This window comes from Spea bombifrons, chromosome 5 (genome assembly GCF_027358695.1).
Source record: "Spea bombifrons isolate aSpeBom1 chromosome 5, aSpeBom1.2.pri, whole genome shotgun sequence".
NCBI classification, from domain to species: Eukaryota; Metazoa; Chordata; class Amphibia; order Anura; family Pelobatidae; genus Spea; species Spea bombifrons.
Window position 1 is genome coordinate 96,280,382 of NC_071091.1, and position 24,138 is coordinate 96,304,519.

Below are 24,138 nucleotides of genomic sequence, written 5' to 3' on the forward strand. Positions count from 1 at the left end.
AGAATATTTAACAGAGACAGAGCTCATTCTGTACGCATCCATTAAACAGACCCTATTGCGGACAGGGCTATTAATGCAAAGTATCATTATGCTTAATATACAATAACATTTTTAATGTTTAATTGTAAGCTCCTTTGAGCAGAGCCATCCTTGTGTTTCCGGATTGTTATGTCCTGATTATTCTACAGCGCTGCGTTATATGATGGCGCTATAAAAATCAATAATAATAATATTGAACCATATTAGCAAATACAGGGTCTCACAAAGCATGGCTTGCTAAGTCTTTGCAGATTATATGAATGGGACATAGCATTGTCTTATTAAACAAGAAAACATTTAGTTAATGTGATGTGACACTTGCTTTTATGTTACCTGATTTGTTTCGTTTCTGCAGTAGAAGATATATTTCTTTTTGGCTAACTAGGATACACATTTGTGATTCAGATATTTCTTGTAGATTATCGTAATTGTGTTACACTCCCCTCTATGTTGATGTATATTTAATTACGTTTCATAAACCCTAATCTTTCTAAGTATTTTGGTATGTTTGGGCGGCAGGAAACTATATATTTTACTGCAGATCATACTCATTTTTACAATACATCCCTCAAATGTATGTTTTATTTTTTTCGTTCTTGTGAGTTATGTTTACTTTTCATAATCTAATTCATATAGCTTTACATTGGAGGTTGAGTAAAATGTGCCGGAAGTTTCCGCCTGCATCCTGACGGAGGATTCATTTGTCTATCTGATCTAGAGAAGAATTTTTGGGTTAGCTCATTGGGAAATAAATCACTCCCAAGGCTCCAACTCAGCGTTTGTGTAGGTAGATAGAATTTTGCAATGAAACCACTAAACACAAATAGGTTTCTTCATTTTTCTTTCTTTTTTTTAAGCAGAGGGTATGATTTCTGCATTGGACAGATGCTAGACTAGGCTTAGGTAGTGATCTGTCCGTGTGTCCCATCAGGACACTTATGTAGGAATAAATTCAATACTGAAAAGAACAAGTACATATAAAAATTCATGCATTCCAAATGTTTTTTTACATATTTTTTGTTACTTTACTTTAATTAATTGTGCTTGTTGTCATGTTAAAGGGACATTCTTGTATTGAGTACACCAAATGGGTTCTGGCAGCACAAGGTGTGTTTGGCCAGGAAGGAGGCAGAATTATACGGGGGGGATTTGTCAGAATCCCTCCATGTATTTGCAAGCGGGTTCACCTGATTATGTAAAGGGACCACAGCTGTCATGTGAATTAAAATGCATATAATGGCTGGAGTGTCCCTTTATGCAAATAAACCTTCGCAAATCTCTCATTTTATTCTTTACTCTCTTTTTTTTTCTCCTTCTTGAAAGAACCTACTCTACGCGTGTGTCGTTCAGACTCATCGCTGTTGCCGTATCACTCAATAAATCCTCTTTCTCTAGTTACTAAAATCCAACATGCTTCTTTTATAATGTCAGACATCACCAAGCCTTGGCCTTTCCCGAAACTGGTTAAAGCGTCCTATGGAGCCATGAATGATGGCAAGGAGTTGCATCAGGAATGACCTTCGGAAGCGTCTGCATTCTCATAGGAAACTATATTGTAAACAGTATCCGTTACTTGATTTGCAGTAGTGATGTTTTGATTTGCAAACCGCATAATTCATAATTTGGGTCTGCAGGCTCCCAGCTGATAGGAGCTGCTCTCCCTTTCATTGAAGAAAAGCAAAAGCAGCTAATTTTTCTCTGTGTGTTTGAAGATGGGGTAGACCTTAGTCAAAGCTCGGCAATCTGCATCTTCTCATTTATTTTAAGTGAAAGAGTTTACAACGGGGGAGACAGATCAGATAGCATGTTTCTTTCATGCTTTTAATCTACAAAATGCTGCTTCTGGCGTACAGCTAGAATTTTCATTTTAAAGATTTTGCTCGAGTTCATAAGTTAAGTCATTTTTTTGTTGTTTGGATAACAGCTCAATCAAGTTTAAAATTCCCCATGCAGGTATTCAGAGCTAGAATTGTGTAAATATCCCATAACTGGTGAACGCAGAAAATGCTTTGTAGAAAATGTGTGTTGCTTTACAAAACAATAGATTGCGGGGTACCTTGAGATCAGGTATGTCCATGAGCCCCGAGCTGGACTGAGCGCTGGCACCGGGTCTCTATGCCGGTAGGCATGATGTGTCACCACGATGCACCTGCCACCAATGGCTCGGACCTAGCTGGTGGAATTATTGGTCATTTGTTGGGTTTTGTGTTCACTGACAAAAAATATTCATGTATCACAAATCCAAATGCTCCTTTCCCAGTAGTTACCACATCATCCGCAACCTCTGCCCCATATGAGTGTACAGAATTAGCTTTAGAGTTACATCCCGTAGCCGTGAAATGCTGCAAGTTTTCCTTCAATCCAGCAGTTAAAGACACCGATAAGAAGTCTTTGTGAATTCAGCACAAAGAGCCGTTATCTAAATGTGGATGGTTAATATTTTAACTTTCCTCCTGCAACTGTAGGGAGGAACACCGTAGTCAAGAGAATTTTGTTGGGATTGCAAATGGAAGATGAATGAACAGGTAACTTATTGTTGACCATCAGGATTAGTCTTTGTTAATTCAGAAAGCATAAAGTACATGGAGGTTGCTTTGGGACGGTATTCCCCCATATCATGTCACAAGGCTGTGTGATTTGGCCGCGCGCCTATTGCAGTCTTACTGTGCTAGGAGCTCATAATGGAAAGGTAGGATGGCAGAGGCCAATCCTCTTATCATTTGTGAAGAATTTTCAACGTGATCCTTTACGACCAACATGTTTAAAAGGGGGCACTGCCACTGTCACAGCTTTTACTTTCAATAAATTTGTTGAAACTACATGTAGCTTTGCCTTTTTTTTGTCCTTATGCTTTAGTTTCCATCATACAAGCTAAAATTGGTGGAGCCATCATTATGTCATCCATCCCCTGTCTCGTACGATGTCCCCCTTCTCCTCCAAGTCACTTACAAAGTCTGTCTGATCCAATCGCCAGAAATCAGCAATTTGATAATAGGGAGAGATGAGTTAAAGGGAGGAATAATACTTAATACAAGGTCTGAAGAAGATGGAGTTAAGATGGCCGCCCCTATGCTATACACATAAGGAGGGGTTCTAAACCATGTGTATTTCTATTTTTTGTCGGTAAACAACATTTCATAGGTTAGTGTAAAAAACCTTAAAATGCAGGATCGACTTTAAGAATCTCCTTAAAATCTCTCTGCCCTCTTCTAGTTAAATCAGTGCTAATGAGAATAAACAGAAGATGCGTCTTTCTTCAGGTCTGGTGATCAAATTGGTATATACCCAACCTGCAATAATAAGATTGTATGTTGCTTATTTTATGGGCGTATATCACAGACATATAATAAGTAACTGTTTTCCTTTATAGACCTTCCGTTATTCCATTCTATGGTATTTAAGGGTCATCCGCTTTTTGATGGAGAAATTCTTTCCCTTCTTGAAACCAAAGCCCAGTTAGCGCAGGGATTTGTATAACCGCAGATAATTAGTTTATTTTAATGTAGTATGTGAATTACTGGCATGTGGTGGGAGAGCTAACACAAAGTATTTCAGCTGGAAATCTCAGGTGGCAAATTTGATGTACCGTAGTTTTCTTTATCCGCTCTCGTAATTAATATTTTGTAGTTTTCAGATCTTTGTGTGTGTTGGCAATCGAGCAAAAGGAGTGTCTGAAACCAGATAGCCTTTTTATAAATGAATGTGGGCAGAGAATCCCGGGCTAGCAGTGAGTCACAGAAAAACACATTTATATGCATTTCATCATGGATCATCTGTACCTCTGTTTATTTGTTCAGATGTATCTTTTAGCTGTTGTTTTTTTCTTGCGGCAGCCGTTATAAACCCACTCCGAAGGTATCCAGCGGCAATCAACGAATTGAATAACTAAATAAATAAAACGTCTGCGCATCAGCTGTGTACTGCGTGTAGGGATAATAGCTGGAACGCACGTGATTGATGTATGATGGTGTGTTTCAGTGGATTATCACGCTATAGAGCACGTATCTTTCATAAGTGTAACAACTATAACTCCTGGTACATTTTTAGGACTTTTAATTAATAGGCCAAAGCTGAGCTGGATGTATGTTAATCATCTGTGTGTTCGTTTGCACTGATACTGTTCATCCAGGGCATGCTAAGGTTTGCCAGCGTCTGAAAGGAATATATACAGGAGCAACGAGGCAGACAAACCGATGTTCATTGGATTAACCGCCTGTTAAGAAATCCTCTACAGGTCCTTGGATCTCATCTTAAAAGTGGGGTCCCTCAACCTCAATGACACGAAAAGTAGAAAAAATAAATATTAGCATTGGCAAAGACCATGCCTATTATTTTAGGCCCATATTGAAAAAGTATATATATATATATATATATATTGTGTGTATATATGGTGTTTGTGGTCATAGCACTCATGTTGCATTTTGTTAAAATAACTATTAATATGTCTATTTTGAAAGAATTCTTACTTTGCAGCTTTTTCACGCTTTCCGTTACGGAGTAACGTAGTAGGTAAGACTGTAACCAATGATCCAGATTTCAGTAGCATTAATAACTGGATTCCGCCCGCCTTCTCTTAATAAAATGTCTTTTAATGGTATCCATCTATTTAAAATAGATTTAGCTGATGCTTTGTAATGTTTTGTAGCAGGTGATAGAAGAGTATCCCTTCTACTACATTCCTCTTTGTATTTTAATCTAAGGGGCAAGTTCCTCCTGTCTCTGTCTCCATTTTTTTTCTATTTTTTGTTCTTTCATTTCTGGTGAATAGATGTTTTTTAAGGAAGGGTTATTAGAATGCCAGGTGTTAGCAGTCTTCATCCACTTATTGACGTATTATGTCTTGAACCAGCGTGTACTCTGTGTGTCTCTGTTGCGTTCCTCTTGGCAATAGTTTGTTCTTGCTTTTTTACATGTTAATTCTTTCTTGCCATTATACTTATTCATAGTAAAAAAGACTTGACGTTAATAGGAATAAATCCTATGATCTGTGCCGCGCTTGATGGGGGTTCTGTGCAGATAGGCAGCTGCTTTTGGTGGCTATAAAGTAATACCACGCGTTCTTCCGTAATACATCAGCATATCACCATCTTCTCCTTACTTCATCGGCCACTTCCAATCCTTACAGCTATGTGTGTCCTCTTTCTTCGTTTGACACAGCTTAAAAACAAAAGACTTGGATCAATTAGAGCAACAGCCTATTGTGTTCTCTTTCTTTCTTCGCAGCATCGGTTTACTAGTTTAAAAGGTATCTGTTCTCCTTTTTTTTTTTTTTACATTTCAAAATAAAAAAAGTGCACAGGATTGCTTACAATTATATTGGCCCCAGCTGTATTGGGTGATTCTTAGAACAAGCCCAAGCAGACGTTAACTGCATCTCGAGCCACAACAGTTTATCTTGAAACATCGTATACTTTTTATGTTCATTATATTCTAATTGGCCATCATTGAACCGAATTCCCCTTTGTCTTAGTTCTTTGAATACCGTTTAATTACCGTTATCATGCCAGCTATCGGAAAGGTTACTTTACCAATACGGTTTGATTTAATGTACTCCATATGGAACCAATAGCCCTGTTTCCTAAAGTGAGTGCTTGGAAAATCTTACATTCATATGTTAAGAGTACACATCCTTTCCTCATTAGCTGGAAAGCAGAGAGATCTTGGCACGGCTTCTACGTGGAAGCATTGTGCTGCTTTTATATGGATTTTGTTTTTAGCCTTTGATGACACTGTTTAGAATAGGAAGTATCTAATAAGTAAAGCATTTTGTCTAATGTGTTGCCAGTGTGTTTAATATATGCCTGGAGGTCTGAAATACTATCTTCTTCGCTACAGTAATATGCATTTAATTCTCTGAAAGCAGAAGGTCGATCTTTTTAAAAAGAGACCCAAAGTACATTTTCAAATGGAGTAACTTAAAACATCTGGCCAAGGGTACAGGAGTAATGTACAGTTGTTTTTTTTTTATGATTTAGTCATCATTGTGTTAATCCACGACGGTAGCTAATTAAAAAAAAACTTTTACCATTCTCTTTCAATAGGTGATTCGTGAAATTGCTTGGTGAGCTCCGTACACGACAAAGAACGACTATCCCTCACACTCGTGTAGAAAGCTTGTCACGTAATTTCAATTGAGCTACCTCAGTCAATGTATATATTCTTTTGCAAATTGCTGTTCATCTGCTATGCTTTTATTCTTTTGCTGTTGTGCAGTGGTGTGCCTCAAAGGGTTAACCCCAGCGTGAGAGAATTAATAGTGTTGTGTAGAACAGGTGATTGTGATTTACAACACCCCGGCCCAGAGCCACGCTTACAGGTCTGCGTTTTCCACTTTTTAATATCTGCGGGATAACGGCAATATGTTCAATTAGTCACATATGGCTGCAGAATTAGCATTTCCGAGCCCACTCGGAATAGCGGGAACATGAAATGATTGGCTTCTGATAAAATCAGAGTGTTAAGAGGTACATGCTGGATATTTCACGGTTTGTTAGGTACAAGAAAAATACTCGCTAACGAACACAACAAATTGTAGCACGCACTTACAACAGCCCCCGCTTACACTTGCCTTTATGGCTAATAACATGGCATTTTCTCGTTATTTCTTTTATTTCCTGTTTAGTTGTTCGTGTATACATCATTTCAGATGCAGATGTAATGTGTTATGTCTCCATACTGCAGGCTTCCAAACAAGAGCAACAGAAACTGGATCCCACGGACGGCCGCACAGTTGACGCATCGTCCCGATACAGTGGCGCCCAGGATAGCGGGATTGGAAGTGACAGCGTGAAGATAAGAATAGTTCAGATTGAGCAGCAAAGCGGCACTAGCCATCACAGAATAGCCAGGCCTTCCAAGCAGTCCTCCATTGTAAAGAATCTTAACTTCATCCCAGTTGATATCTTCGTCACTGCCAGTCGCATATCTGTGATGACCTACTCTTGCACTGCGGTGCCCAAGCTGAGGAGCGATACTGAAGGGGAAACAGGAGGGAAAAGTTCACTAAATCTTTCAAATGCCGAAGCCGACGGAGTCCACGACAAATCAGCACAGTCTTGCATCTCCACTCTCACAGCTGAGGACCTTTTGAATAGTAACACTTCTTCTCCGAACAGCGGTAGAACTGGAGTCCTTTCTCTTGAGCGTCTTCACGCCTCTACGAGGTCTTCTGCCCGCCAGGCCCTGGGCGTTACAATCGTGCGGCAGCCCGGACGAAGAGGTACAGGGGACTTGCAGCTGAACCCGTTCTTACAGCTCACAGTGTCCCAGCCTTCTTTGCTGGTGAGCTGCCATCACCGGAAGCAGAAGGTGGAAGTGTCCCTGTTTGATGCGCTCCTCAAGGGAGTAGCTCCTGAATACAAATGTTCCGGTAAGAATGTCTTATACAATTTACCATAATAACATTACCATATGTTTTTTTAAATCCATATACGATGTACCCCCAAATTATACATCTTTTTGTTCAGGAATATTTTATTTTAAAATTCTAGAAATACAAAACATAATAGTTATTAGTGCTTATATGTAAGAACAAAAAAATCTATATTAAAATAGAAATATTTTTGGGGGTAATTTTGGATTTCTTCTGCACGGTAGGTGCCATTGCTGAACAAAGGGATCCCCAAAATCATTTAGCCCTAGCACTACAAGTAAAACATATTTTAAAAGTCACTACTCCCCAAACCCGCTATACCAGCAGTAGTAAAGAAAAAGCACCCAATATAGGGTAAGATGTAAGGAGTGGATGTAGCCCTTTAATAAAATGATTTGATATTATACAAAAAGCTGCCATAGAGACAGTTCCCTTCGAGGTCCTCATGGAAGTCAGCGCCGTGTTCCTGGGTGCTTTAAGGGGCAGCCATGCGTGGCTCACGGTACAGCGGCACCATGCCCTGTAACAGCTAGCGATACTTCCGTGTTCTCTGTACGTGACAAAGCAAACAGGAAAACATATCTATGATTCATTTGGCAAAAGAGGCCTGAAAATCAGCTTGCATTCTTCATTTAAATGGATTTAACCACCATGGGCTCTTTAGATTCTGTACATTTATCACACAGAAAATTTCCTATCGATAGAGATAAAAAGCCGACTATTACCTGCAATGAAAAAGCACCGACTCATATGTTTTTCGTTATGATTTTTAAAGTGGATCTAGATTACACTTATTCAAAATATCGTAACCTAATATGCAGTCTTTAAAAGCTTGAGGAAGCAAATAGTTCAGGAAGGATAAAGAGATCTTACTCACGACTACATTACTTTAGAAATAACATTGTTCTAGCAGATTATCTTGTTAGGCCAGAGCATCAAATCATTGTTTTTATTTCCGTTCCAATGGAAAGATTACGCTAAATTCTGTATGTAGTGTTTTCGGAGAGAAGCAGGATTTATCCCCTCAAGCACGCATAAGCCAAAAAGCTATAAGACAATTGAAAGTTTACCTTGCTGTGAAAGTAGCTGTCGGGGAGCACTGATCAAAAAAAAAAAAAAAAAATCATTGTTTCCATGACAACTTAAAATTAAAGGGTGTTGTAGTGACCTGATTGTCCAAAAAACAGATACAAATTTAGCGGCTGTGATTTATAGGCTGTATATATGTATATATATTCTACAGTGCTTCTATGCAGCATTTCACAACAGATAAGAACTATTCGGCCCATCTAGCCTCCTTTGGATGTAGAGACTCAAACTTTAATATTGGTCTTGTCTTAGATTATTTTAAATTCCCTGACTGTATTAGCCTCTACCACTTGTGCTGGGAGGCTCGTCCATTTATCTACCACACTCTCAGTAAAGTAAAGCTTTACCTCACCAATATGCATTCTTTAGCTGTCAAAAATATTAAAAGAAAACCTTGCCTGGAGGTGAAGTTTAAACACGCTGGTCCATAGACCAGGTTCAGTGGCCAAAAAGTGCTGTCATTGGAACACATGTGAGCTCCTTCTGTGCATGCACATTGAACCCTGACGATTAAGGCGGCACAAGATGGTGGTAAATATGTTTTTTGGTAAGAGGGCATTGGCCCTGAACACATGTTCTACAAGCTGGGAAAAAAGGGCGAATGCATTGGGGGGCAGTCAGCTATCATGTGCTCTTACGTGTGTGTAATATGTGGATTTCCACTTTTTGGTGGCCATGTCCGCTAGTCCTTCTGAAACGGGCTACATGCAGTGAATCCTCCAGCACTGTGTATAGCACTCTCTTGCATGGTGTCTTGGACTCGGCCATATGCTGTCATATCCAGAAATCCTTATCCATACTAATCAGCATGTTTATATCCTGCTAAACAGCCATGGAATGTGACCGCTTCCCCCACCCACAGCGGCTCCTTGGATCCATCTTTGATGATTTGTATCTGCAGCCCTGCCTGTTTCAACTTATTATTAGATTTGGGGAGATTGAGGTGTTTTGTTCATTGACACTGAAAGAAAGAAATACCCTTTGGCCTATAGTTTAAACATGTAGTTGAATTCCATAGATAATAATTCCAGAAACAGCTTGTGCGCGCCTGACAGTTAACATATGTACGATACTTCCCTGCGTGGGTTCTGACCACGTAACATGTTACCGAGGAACGGACAGCACTTATACAACAAATCGCTGTAGGTCATGCTGAAACTCTGTGCGTGTGACTATTCATTTCATCTGACGTGATCCTTAGATGTGGGTTAACAGCCACCAGTCGGACTGCAACTCTCATCCCCAGCCAGCCGAACATATTTATGTTTTTGGAGAAGTGCTAATTACTGATGTTCTACAATACAATGGCAGGGCTTATCGAGAGACACAAAGCAAGATGTTTTCTGGAGCCAGGCAGCCATGTCTCCTATGATTTTACTACTATGTTCTAACTAAGGGTAACAAGATGGGGTAGTGTATTTAGGCTAGGGTTGCTCTAGGCCTGACACAGGGTAGTTCCCCAGCATCCCACATGGTCTATCTCTGCACCGTGGTCATGTCTGCTGATTGCCAGCATATGACGTCTTATCCTGGTGCTTCATCTCTTAATGAAATGCAGTGTTGGTAGCGGATTCTATGGAGGTTGTGCTGGTTGCAAGGAGATCGCTGAGAAAGAGTTGGAGAAGACCTCAGAGAAGATTAACCACAAATGGTGCCATTGTACAGTGCTATGGAATATGATGGCGTTATATTAAACAATAGTAAATAATTATAAGACAATGAGGTGGAACCTATTCTTGCATTAGGTACCTTCCCAGCCACTAGGCTGCCGATAGGTGATGATAGCGACTGGAGTTATTCGAATAGAGGCAAAAACAAAATTTGCCTGGGGCACATGGGCCCTGTGGTCTGCCCCGTCCAGTAGAGATAACTGTAACATATCAAACTCTTTGGATGCTAAAAGCAATGATGTTAAGTGGCTGGATTCCTATGGGGGATTAAATATGGATATAGCACACCCTGCTCAGCAGCTCTTTTCATGACAGGGGTTAATGCTTTGAAGTTGAAAATATTATTGGTGTTTTCTTTGTTAAATATGGCAGCTGGAATCATGTTTTCTCCAAATACTTTGTTGTGTAATAATATAAAAATGGGGGGATCTGGGGAAGGCATTGATCACAGTAGGATCCAACCTTATGAGGATGCTAGTGACTGTCTACCGGGAAGCAATGCATGCTTTGATGTTTCTGCACTTTGTACATTTTTTTGATGTTTTTACCTTTAATCACTGAGTGGGCAACTTTTTTTGGCAGCTTTTATTTGGCCGTGGGTAGTGTCCTATGAGTTATGCCACATTCTGCACATAGAACTTCAGATGAACTCATAATAATGCGACTCCTACCGAGCTAAGTCCTGTTCCCAAACTTACTACTGTTATTTTTTGTTTTATGGAGGTCAAGAGGGAGCCTCAGAAGCGGTTTACAATTACACGTCCATTATTGTTGCTAATAGCTCCTGGTGGCAATGTATATTTATGTGGAGACTCATCCCTGTTACAGTTGCGATAGCAATACTGTCTTAATGATATCCATGTTTTCAGATGGCTTTCTTAATGGTCTGTTCCTTCCTTAGAAAATGTTTAATTGAAGACAGAAAATTATATAAAGAGCGATTGCTATACCATGCACTCTTTAAATATAAATGGTTACCATCAAAGCCTTTGGTATAACTAAATACACCTATTAAAAAACAGCTATATAGCTTGTGCATTATTATTGGTAATTGGTATGGATACATTTAGTTAAAGGCTGCCTGGCCAATCGATATATAATGCAGTATATAATCATGCAGAGTTAAGTTGGCTGTTAATGTTTTGTGGATGGTATATTGTCCCAAAGCTCCACGGCTCTTCTTTCTTTCCTAATACGATACGCTTCCCGCACCCATCCAACTAAACAAAATTATTTTGGGTGCTGCTGCTGAACTTCACTGCCAACTAGAAGCGGCGCTGCGACCCATCTGAATTAAGTCTCCTTGGGTAATAAGGTCGCTGCTCATATAAACCGCCTGTGTAAGATCTTGGAGAAGGATATCATGCTAAATAGAAGAAAAATGAAGGCTTTCCCCCCATTATCAGAATCTGTCTTTTTCTCTGCCTTTGTATGTTCCTCTTTGTATCCTAATGGCTTTTGGTCTCCCGTATCGTTCTCTACACTATATACGGAATACTCTACACTATATACAGCTGACACAGCACATTTTCTAGCTGGAGACTGTTATACTAATATTTTCACTGATGAGCCCCGGCTCCTATACCGAGTTGTCCTGCAAAGATGGTTTGTTCTGCTTGGAACCAAAAGGAAAATGCCTGGAAATTATGCAACTGCCTCCAACTGCAAATAAAATCAGTACCTTCACCTTGCAGCTTCCACTAAAGAGGAGCTTCTTACTGGCTGATCCGGTCACATGATAGGAAGCTGACTCCGCCATCACCAATGCCCATAATGGCAGCATTAGAGGGACCCCTGCACCGAGCGGCTCCTCATCTGGGCTCCCATATCACAAAGCACCGTACGTGCAGACACGTACATAAATGTATAAAGAAAGATATATGATATCATGTGAGACTGCTGTAATATAAATATAAAAAAAATCACTGATCAATGGAAAATATAATAGTGTAAAAAATTATAATAGTCATATAGGGTTATTAAAAAAAAGTCATGTGAAAAGAGTATCTGAAGTTCTCGAGAGAGAATAAATAAAATATTAAAATATATCACTAATGAATTGTAACTGGATATGCAAACAAGAGGTTCTATGTGTATCCTTATATCACGCCAGCACCGTTATACATCGCTTCCATTTCTCCAGCACTACCTGCCCTTCAGCTGAAAACCACTTAACATTTTGTGGTTTTTAGACCGCGCTCTTATTAGGGATAACAGCTTTGCAGGAGAATGTGTGACTTTTCCATATCCGCGTGAGTCCCGACACACCCATGGAGTATGTCTTCTGGGTTGGTGCTCTAATTGGATATTATTACACAAAGCAAATCCCCGCTCTGGAATGACGTTTGATCTCGATATATGTATATGAAGGGCTGAGGGCATGGTCTGTTGATTTTAATATTTTCCTCGAAATCACATGAGGTTTATATGATTCACATGATAAGGTCAGAAATACAGAAATTCCAGGGCTTGCTTAAATGCCCAATCCACGTATGACACAGATACAGCTCCGCCATATGTTCAGTGTAAAAGTGGGTGTAACGTGCTTACAGATTGGAATAGGAATCCGGCAATTAATAACCGCCGGCGTAAATAGCTGTTTCTCGAGGACCGCGCATTACAAACAGTGAAGAAAAATTCATTTCACATTTTGTCTAGTTCAGTGGTGTTTCTTAGCAAGAAAAAAGACAAAAATTATGATTACAGAAGCACTCATACGTTATACGTTTCTGAAATTACATTTTCTGCGAGTGAAATTTACAAAAATATATTTTATTTTAAAAATGGCCTCTGAGACACATTAGATGCTGAAGCTACTGGTTACTTTCAGGTCATTTTAATACTCTCTGCATATCCAACAAGGGTTTCTCTAGTCGTATAGGGTTAGGAGAAGAGTGATGGGAACCGTTGAATAATTATGCTGAAACTAAGATTGTTTATGCGTGAATTCCATCCAGTGTAAAAACTTTTCTGACATACTGTTCCTTAGTTGCCAGAATTAGAGAAATCCAAATATTTGCAAAAAAATGTTTATAATAAGACGTACCCAAATCAGAGTTACAGCTAATGCAGGATTCTCAGGGGCTAAAAGCGGAGCTTTCCATGAATATTATAGGATATGAAGAACATAATTAATTGACTCCAGAAGGCAGCCATTCCCATTGAGTCCCGCAAATCTGAACAGAGTCAATAAATAACACACATAATGATACTTACTCTGCAAATAAATTGAGTACTAAAGATCTGTAGGCAAATTAATCCATTTAATTTAAATATTTATATGCGGCATTGGTAATGGGGTTTAATTTCAAGGGCTTAATAAAGTGGGGCCATTTCCAATGCAATTTAGTGCAAGGTGCTTTCTGGTGTTTGAATGGAGTCACAGCTTCTCTCATTCATTCTGGCAAACGGCACCGCAACTTTGAAGTTCATTCGCTACGTAACACTAAGTGGATGTTGGCATGGGTAGGATTAGTGGGTTAAATCTCACGAACTGATGACTAAAAGGAAATACAGTCACAGGAATCTGTTCAACTTTTATTTCCCCTCAACGTGTAATAAGATATTTCACATATTTAATCACATTTTATTGCACAGTGTTTAACATTAAGTGGATAGGAGCAGCCGAAGCTTACATGCACGCTAAATGCTACCATAAAAAGGGAACACATTTGGTATATCCCTTCACTGTATTATAGTTAAATTACCAATGGTTAGAATAAATTGGGGGATGGGTAAAGGCTGGGCTTGATCAATATTTCTTTGAAAATCCGTATCCCCCTCTTTTCATTTTATTACCGTTCACATTTTTATTTTCTTTTATTTTCAATTTGAGAAATTCCTGTTATTTCACGTGCTTCACTGTCTGTTACTGCAATTGGGGTTTTTTTCGGTTTTTTTTTACTAATATATTTTATTGTAAGAATAGTTTGGATACCTGATCGTATTGTACTAGAAAGGCATTCTGTGATCTGTCACGTTTGTTTGCACAGGTGTTCTGGTGACACAGAACAAATTCTTAATACGTTTTAAATTACAAAATTAAATGGGTGCCTTCTAAGGGGTGCTGGAAGCTTCCATCTAAATGTATTTCTCTTTTTTTGCTTTCAAGGACTTGTTGCAAACTGACAGGGATGTCTCACTGAGCTCTCTCTGTAAATAGAGTGAGAAATTCCAGTGTGAGCTAGAGGAGTCCAAAACATACTTATTTATTAAAATTAATAACAAACAATTATTCACACCCCAGTGATGTCACCATAACATCAATAGATATACCATCTGGTTTCAAAAGAGAGAGATCTTCAAGGCCTTTGACGAGCCCCAAGAGATTTCTAACCAAAAAACAAACAATAACAATAAAGTGAATAAAGATATCGTAATCTGCCCACTAGAAATTTAATTTAAATTTTTTTACCCCATACCGTAAAGTTAATAAAAAAACGTATAATGTTTGTATGGAAGCATGTTCCTCGCCCAAAACTATGAGGGGTATCACTGTATATAATTTCGTCCGAGCTCTGTGTCTGGTGAATGAACACCAACGACACAGAAACACGCTCCGAAAGACAAAGCGTGTGACCTGCACACAAACACAGACACACCATCCGAGATGACTGCTCAGTGTAAAAGGACGCAAGGTCACTTCCATACCTCGGAAAAAGTGATGTCTAAGGCGGCATTAATTGCTTTGCTTCCTCAACATCGCTTTGATTTCATCTATCAAATTGTTACAAATTATATTCAAGACAGAAAACCATTTGTATTTTCCCACCAGCTTGGGATATAAGTCTTGTATGAGCAATTAAAATAGTCTATAACATTACCAGCAGCAAATGTGTTTGAATTTGTAAAACGAGTCTCCTCTTTTTTGGCGTATGTTCCAGTTTCTTGTCATTTGGGTTGGTATATATATATGGACTGGAATACTGGAAAATAATTTCAAGATTAGATTATATCGTTAGCACATGTCCTCTAGCAAGACACATATTTATTGAGGAAAAATAAGGATAATTTAGACATTTTTATCTATGAAATGTTCAAGTATACATTTCATCTCAAGAGAATCATATAACCTTTCCTATGTAACCATCAGTGTTCTTAAATATACTTTTTTTAATTTTGATTCTAGTGTGAATGACTATATGACTACTTACAAAAAACATTTAGAAGACAAATGATTTTGTTCCATGCATATAGATTTATAGACGTGTTCTGCTGCTTTTATGACTTTTAAGGGCGTAGAACGCTATGTTACGCTCATAACCAGCAAACATGCTGAGATACAAGAAAAAGAGGGACATCGGGAAAGGATAAAGGGTCACATGGATTTGGGTGCTAAAAAGGGAAACTGTAGTTTTCAGGATTGACAAAGTTTCAGAGGATGCCATGCTTACCATGTCCGGCACACTTGTGGGGTTTATTGCAACCAACACTTTGCGTTTTAAAAATGATCAACATGCCTTCTGAAAATGTGTAAAATGTAACAAATAAACTATGAGCTAATAATTATTTAGATACATTAATGTAATGATACCTGCGACAGGGTCACTTTAATTGGCTTTACGTTGTAGCTCAGTGTATTGTGGCATATGACTTTGCCCCAGTACTGTTACATACATCTTAAAGGTGCTGTTCCACCTAGACAGGAAAAGTAAGGCTTTGTTTAGATGGTATCGGTTGTTCGAGGTGGAAAGCTGAAGAGGTTAAGAAAATGAACATTGATACAGCTGATATTCACCACAAATGCTGTGTGATTTGTATTGTGAAATGTAAATGAAGTTTAGAGAGTGGCGTGTGTATTGGAAATATTTTCTTTGTGTTGCAGATGCTGGGAAGACTCTGCCAGAAGGTCTCGATTACACCGAGATTTGGCTACAGACGGTAGCAGGAGAAATAAATGCAAGAAGCGGGATCCCTCCTCCATTTATTACCCTGCAAATAAAAGATTTTCTTAATGGACCAGGTATGGGAAAGTTAGTTTTTATTTTTATTCTGTGATTAACCTATTTCAAGCAGTTCTGTGTATAAATGTAACCATAGATAGAGTGGATCTGTTGCAGATAGCACCCCATATTTACCCTTACTGCCCCTCCATTGGTACATCTGGCCCTGCAGAATGCCGCTGTGCATATCAAGCCGTTGGCTACCTGTACATCATTTGGTGGCCTCTGGCCTTAAAGTGCCAGGGCTGCTTAGTCCTCCCCAGTCCAGCTCTGTCTTCTATGTTCAGTTCAGTTTTATCATAAATATATTTTGGCATAAATTTATTACTAGGATTCAGTGGCCAATTAAAAAGCAATGCAACAAATCAGCCAAGCATTGAATGTCACATATAGCTTCTTGTACATACAGGAGCCTTCATTCATCTGTTCCCATCTCTTTAGCGGAATTCCTAGATGTCTTTGCGTCTCTACATGGTTGTATCATTTTCCAACAAAGCACTGTTGTGTTGTAATCCTCCTGCAGAAGGAGTTGAAATATTTTAGTTTTATTATCCTAGTCTTATTATCAGTGGCACGGATACATAGAAATTAACTTCAAAGTTTTAAAATAGCTTCTTTTTTTAAATGAGGGGTAGAGCAGACGCAGGGTATATTGTCCAGTGTTTACAGCAGAAGACTGTATTACCCTTAAGTGTGAGCGCTCGAGCTTTATCTGAAGCAGCAGTACCACCTAGGGGTTCTTCTAGTCCTGGCCGTCCTCTTCTGTAGCGTTAAATTATAGCCGTTTTCTGCCCTTCTCAATGACGATAATACAGCACATGCTTATAACCCGACCACATACTATATATTAATACCTAATTACTTTTTAATACTAAAAGTTATATAACATATAAATAATCTACTTTGAAGTTGTTCATTTAAATTACTTTCTGATTATACATATACCAAAACTCTATATATTGATTACCACGTTATTAATATTTTGTCTTAATTTACTGTAAAAATGATCAGTACAAATGCATGATTAACATTTAAATCCTTTGTACTTAGATATAAATAATACACACGCACACATAAAACTAAATGTTTCGGCTTGACATTTTCAGAACTATTTCAATATGGTGTGAATTTAGTTCTTCCCATATGACAAAAATTCTGTTTAGTTTAGTGTATATACTATGTTTAAAAATACCACCACTACCATATATAATATAGTGTCCGTCCCATTAGGGGAAAAAGTACGTATAGTGGGAAAAACCCGAATGAAATGCATTTTAAAAGATGTTTAAAAACAGCTCTGCTTTTTTCAGCCAAATGAAATTGGCAGCTTCTTTAATAATGCAATAATGACAAAAGAACAAATAAACGTCTGTTGCATTCTCCTTAATTCCAGTTCATTTACATCTTAAGTGTCTTTTCTATTTTCTTTTTACTTTCTACATTTTTTAATATCATGAACTACAAAAGGAAACAATAAAATAGTTATAAATATATACAAACACGCACATCGAGTATTTTTTTTTTAATTAGCAGTTTTACTTCCTAAAAAGCCAATTTCTCCATTTTGTAATTTTTTTATGATTATTATAATTATTAGAGTTTTGGGCTAAGAGCAAGTGTTTCACCTTGTAAGTGGGCTTGACCTCTTTGGTACTGCAGGGGTTAAAGAGCTAACGCTCGACTAATGGAATGAAGCATTACAGCAGCTGCGGCTCACATGGCCGCAAACCTGCTCTTTCCTATTCTTTTCTTTAGTTACCTCATAGCCGTTTGTCCACAAATATATACCACATAAAAGTTTCATCTGCCGCAAAAATATTTTGGTTTACAAAAAAAAAAAAAGGGGCCAATTACAGCCATTAGCTTAGCCTCGTGTAAAAGGCAGGAGCGCTCGCAGGGACCCCGCGGGATAATATATCCAGCAGGTGATAGATTAGTTGAAACAAATTGGAAGCGTTGCACTTAATGGCTCCTGGTTTCCATCAAACGCTTTTTAAAATGTCGTCATTGTAGCAGAGAGCCGTGAGCCCCGTGGAGCGGTCCGCAGCAGGTTAATTTGAATCATATGATGTGTCACTGCCCTCAGCTGACATGTGGGAAGCCATAATAAATCCATTCCCAACCAGGGCCAATTCCCTGTGAGAAGGTGAACTAATCCGGCCCTCACACCGGCACGCTAGCCCTCTGTAATTGAAAGCAGGGCCACCTGCTCCTGACAGCGCGGGCCCACGGCGGAGACCGGGGACGTGAGAGAGGGAGTGGGGGCCACGGCGTGTGCCTCCCAAGTGAAAGAGATTTACCACTCCATTTAAGTCAGACTCGGTTAGGCTGCACTCGGCTTCTCAAACGGCTCTTCTTCCAACCTCTGCCTTTAGTCATTCATTATTCCAACAACAGCCCTACACTCGATTTAACCAGAAACGCTCATTTATTGCCCAGCCCTGCTGCATATGAGGGCGCTATAAAAATCAATAAATTGGAATAATAATTCAGGGAATGCGTTGTTTTAAACTCTTTTACGTGTTATGAAGTTCTCCCTGTTACAGGGCAGAAATATCTGACAGGGATCAGTGTCCCCATCACGTACCCCCCGGGAAGCGATCGTGCATGTTATCCGTAGTTCCGAGTTATGGGGAAATCGCGTAACCGCCAAATGCTATTTATTTCTGTTATAACACGTTAATTATTTGCTGCAGGATTTGTCTTTTCAGTCTCACAGCCTGAACTTAACAGGAACATTAAGCACCTATAATGGTTATTAACACTTCTGATCAACCAATTACCTTCTGGAGCTGCATTAAGATATAAATAAATAAAACATGTAAAAAAAAAAGGTTTTTTTTGCAAAGTGTTGCTTACCCGTTTGATCCTCGCGTACAAATAAAAAGGCCAGATATTTAGAATCACTGAACGCTCTCCGTTACTCCACCAAGATAGGCGTATTTCTCTTAGCGCGACTCTGTGTGGGAACACAATATGCCCGCTTCATTCCTGTTCAGCAGATATGTAAAGAATGGTATTTTTGTAACTTTTGAAATAAGATTTTTTTTTCCTGGCTGTGATTTAATGAGTCCTGACACGCGAGAAGTAGAGCTGGCTGAAGTGCAGACTTTTTTAATTAACGGAGGGTCATTTGCTGGTAAGCACTTCAGCTTCTCGATAGTCTTCTGTCAGGGCTCTGCAAACATTTTCTTTCACCCGGCAGCCAGTGTCATTGCATTCGCACAAACCGCAGATCCCGCTCTGAGTGTGACACACCGTGTGTGCCAAGGTGTCAGCCGCCACTACCCTCGCTGGCCATACGTGACGCACCTTGTGTGCCAAGGCGCCAGCCGCCATTACCCTCGAGGGCCATACGTGACACACCGTGTGTACCAAGGTGTCAGCCGCCACTACCCTCGAGGGCCATACGTGACACACCGTGTGTACCAAGGTGTCAGCCGCCACTACCCTCGAGGGCCATACGTGACACACCGTGTGTACCAAGGTGTCAGCCGCCACTACCCTTATATAAATAAGTAGCATATAAGCACAAGGAGCCAATTTTGCCCCAAAATAATCTAGCGACTATGATTATCATGAGATGAAGCGCCTTGCACATGCCTGTTGGTGAATACCTACAGCAGAGGTAATTAAAGGTCTCACTCGGGCATCAAGAAACCTGAAAACCTGCACCGCTGGGGCTTCATTAAACCTGTAAGCCCAGGAGCAAATCGTATTAATCATTGTTTTTGTTTTTGCTGTAGATGCCATTGAAGTTATAGAATAGTGGCATTATTTTCCTGCCTTTAAATTAAAATCATTCATATAAAGTATTCCAAATTTCCCCAGATTTTATTCTTGAAAATCTTATCAAGTTAAATACGGTTTCCCACTTAAAGTGTGAGATTGCCAGAATGAGAACAATATATGTAAATGCAGGGAGAATTATAACATCTTTATATCTGTTTTACTGCATCATACACCTCGAGTCCCAAATATAATCTGCTGGTGATCAATTAAAGCGAGATTGGCTGCTTGCACGAATATTCAAAAAAACATTTTTCATTTGCCTTTTGCAATAAAATATTTTCACATACTTGAACTATCTATACTAATGTTCAAATTCTAACTATATATATATATATAAACAAGTATATATGTATATATATGTGTGCGTATGTATATAAATATTATATCAAAAACCACTTGTTTAATTGTTTGCAAACCAGATAAAAATTCACTTTGCATGGCGTTGGCCAGAATGTCCTCTTCGAACTAAAATGTTATCTTATTAAATAGAAAACTGCATGCATTTAGAGTTTTAGAATTATTATTTGGGGGAAAATACAAATATTTAATTGGTGTCTCTTAATGTGAATTGGGTTTTTTTTTTGCCTAACTCTACGGGGGATTCTCTTCTTGGTTTCTAAATTAACAAATATTTGTCTAACCCCGATGAAATACATATATCAATATTTATAGAATGTGTCATTTTATTTTTTGCTTAATACTAAATTTGTGTTTTAGTCAAGAAGACAAATTAACATTAGTAATTGTAAGCTTTGATATTACGTGTATTTTTGTGCTTTGGAAACTGAGTCATCCATTCTATTTGTGTAAATGCAGTAAAATTGGCAGATTTACTACAATATTCTGTTAATTTAAAGACACTTCAGTGAGGTTTTTCTTGTACAAACCTGGACGTGTGACATCTTTCACATTGTTAAAGTGAATTTACATGTTTAACACTTTCTATAGCCATTTTTATCTTGATATAGTTAACGTTTTGTTAAAATTATTTCCTGCTGACTTCTGTCTATTTTTGGATTCCAATTTCATGACATTTCTGTCGCCGGCCGTTGTTTTTCGAGCCGTGGGACCAGTTTCTCGACTGCTTTGTAAAAGTCCAACAGCAAATCAGTCTTTTTCTCCTATCAAATATCTGGATTATTTCCAATGATCTGAAAATGAGAGAGAAAAAAGCACATTTTTCTCAGATTTGTTCCTATATTCAGCTTTTATATAATTTCTCAGTCTGTTCAGTTTTTATTTTTTTTGTTTTTTTTTTGTTTTCATCCCATCTGGTATATAGACCATACTCTGATTAATGGGTCTGTGCCAAGTGAGTAAGGTGAATGTAATGTTTGAATAATCGCTAAGTCTGGAAAAATAAGTTAGTTTTGTAACACTAAGTGTCTTTGCTACCCCGGGGAACATTTTCTGCTAACATTTGTTTCATATGTCTTTTTCTAAATTGGTCTGCTTCTCAGCTCCTTCATTTCCATTTGTTATACATTTCTTGCTTAAACAGGCGATGTCAAAGGCTCTACAAGTGTTCTTTCTTTCTTCTTTTGCAGAGACCCTCTAAATTGAGTTTTGTTAAATATTTTTTGTGTAATGTCACTAACATTTTAGTTATTCATTTTACCCACAATCAAGTCCCACTGTGTTATTTTATATAATATATTATGAGGGTTGACTTTTTAAGCTTACTAATTATTATTATTATTATTAATAATGTACCTTCTTTTCTTATTAAAACAGCGGATGTCAACATAGAGATATCAAGGCCGGTAAAAGCCAACCTGAGCTTCGTCAAGTTGGATCAAGTCAACCATTTCACTGAGAAAATTTTTATGAAAAACCTCAATGATGCCCCGCAGGATACGATCGCATTGGCCAATCCCGCTCTTAATACACAAGAGACTCCAAAACATGTATCTTTCCAAAGTAAAGAGGCGGGCGCTTCACTCAGCAAGGAAAATGTTAGAATCGGTTCCTCCCAGGACGATGTTTGGAGACCCGTATTCTGCTTCCAGAAGATCTCTTTCCATACTACCCAAGTGGTGTTTTCTTTGGAGACAGTCCCACACCCCAGAAATCCCTGTATCTTAACATCCTTCTCAGATCTTCAGGGATCGCTTACAATCCGGCCAGGAAGCAAGACATCAGGTAAGACCAATGTTTCTTCCTTTCCTCCCGTCCGTGGTGTTTCTGCAGGTTAGTAGGGCTTTGCCAGTCCGGTTTGCCATGTTTAGTTATAAATGTTTAGAGCAAATCTGCATGGGTGCCTTTGTCTCAGGAAAATTATTAGAATATCGGAGTGAGCCGCAAGTTCTATTCCTAGACATCAGCAATGTAATGGTTCATCCACAATCCTTACAGACATGTCAAATCAGAATTTACTACAAGAAAACTATTATAAAAAAAACAAACATTTATTTTACCACTGAGACATGCAGAGCGCTGGATACAACCATTGTACAGGACTGAGGAATATGTTCTATAAATCAAGAAATTATCAAACCTACTAAAAAGTGAAAATCTGAGTGTTTAGAAAGTGTCTCCTGTTCTGTGGAAATAGTAAGTGTACCATTCATCATTCATCAAGTGTGCCGCTCTTCCCTGGGAAACGGATCCTACTACCGCTTTATCCTCGCCTAAGGCTAAACATTCCCTACTTGTTAGCTCATAAAGTCACATTCTTTCCCGGTGCTAACTTATACAACTTGATTGCCGTGTAGGCCGATAAGCTTGCCGCGAGGCTTTTGTGTGTATCCCACTACTATGTGGTCATTACCCTCATCATGAGCGGCTGCTGGCCTATCTTGTGTTTTACTTCCAACATGTTGTGAAACAACCCAATGTATGAAATCGTCTTGTTTGGCCCCAAACAACTCTGCCCCGATTTCCTGAGACTTATGACCATCAAAACGATCTAATTTATACAGTTTAGCACTTGTGTGACATAAGTAGACATACTAGGGTAAGATAGGAGGGAGGTGAATAAATATTTTGTAAAATGAAACGGGTCCAAATAACAAATATCTCTATTAAAGTATTTTGCTGCGTTCATGTATAAGACAGTTCCCCCAGGGGTATTGTTAAAAGATTTAACGATTGTCTAATCGATTTTTCAGATAAATATTTACAAAATGGAACAACTAATTGGTGATGCTGTGCCATTGACATCACTTTTATATTGTTTCTAATGTTAATTCTTCTTTACTTAGTGCAAGTAACATGTGTTTGTTTAACCGCTGGGATTTATTTTCCAAGATCATGACATAAGCTTTCATCCATTATTCTAAGTAGATGTTTTAATAAAGCTACCAAGTTAGATTTTTATTCCTCTTCTAGCAGGATTGGAAATGTAATTCCTAGAATTTGTTTGCCCAAACTCTTCCTGGAAACAATAAAAAATCATGAAAAATTTTTTGGGGGGAACCCTTACTTGTCATGTGGCACAAATGCCACAGAATATGAAAATCCCATTCAAAAGGGGAAAAATATCACAGATACGTAATGTATAATGTTTTGTTCAAGTGGAACGGCACCTTGAAAATGCGTGATCAACAGCTTAAGTGGTTTGATTTTTATGGAGCCATCAAGCAATTTCTCGTATGAATAAACAGTGCTGTGTTTATTGGTTATAATTGGTCGTACTCCGTACGCCCTGCGTAGTGAGACTGCCGAAATGTCTGCCGTGTTCCGGATGCTGGCATGTTTTCGAGTGGTTCTGTTGAGATAGCTCAAGAAACCGTCTTGGCGCATGCTCCCTGTTTGCTGGAATTTCACGTGGCCTCCCACGAGAGCCAGCTTTTGGGTTTACTGGCGGCTCATCGTGCCTCAGCATAGAAAGTCCTCTGTGAAGACGAGCGAGGGGGAGAAACCAGTGGTCTGTAAGACATTTTGATTATTAATTTGGCAGTGCCCGCAGTGCTTGGAGCTTTTTATAATAAGACAGCCTTATAAAGAAGAATACAAGCTGAAATTCAGCATAGCAACATAACAGATACAGGAAGTGTTTGTAACTGAGAAGCACACATTATGGGCCAAGCATAGGTGATGTATTTCCCTTTTACTTGAAATATTCTGGCAGAGCTTGATACAATTCAGCGCATTTTACAAATGCTTTCTAAACTCAAATGCAACATGAAAGGCTTTGAGAGGGCTTCAGGGCGGCGATCTTGATTTAGCCATAAAGACATCTTAGAAGTGTTTTGAACGTTGTGCTCATTCCCTCGCTTACCTTAGCTGGGGC

At 38.8% G+C, this 24,138-nt stretch overlaps 1 protein-coding gene across 1 annotated transcript in view; it reads left to right on the plus strand.

The window, feature by feature from the left end:
• VPS13B (vacuolar protein sorting 13 homolog B) overlaps positions 1-24,138 on the plus strand; it is a 359,343-nt gene that overhangs the window by 252,125 nt on the left and 83,080 nt on the right. Inside the window, exons 34-36 of the mRNA XM_053466785.1 lie at positions 6,721-7,408; positions 15,995-16,132; positions 21,639-22,046. Coding sequence (XP_053322760.1) covers positions 6,721-7,408; positions 15,995-16,132; positions 21,639-22,046 — 1,234 coding nt within the window. The remainder of the gene's footprint in view (positions 1-6,720; positions 7,409-15,994; positions 16,133-21,638; positions 22,047-24,138) is intronic.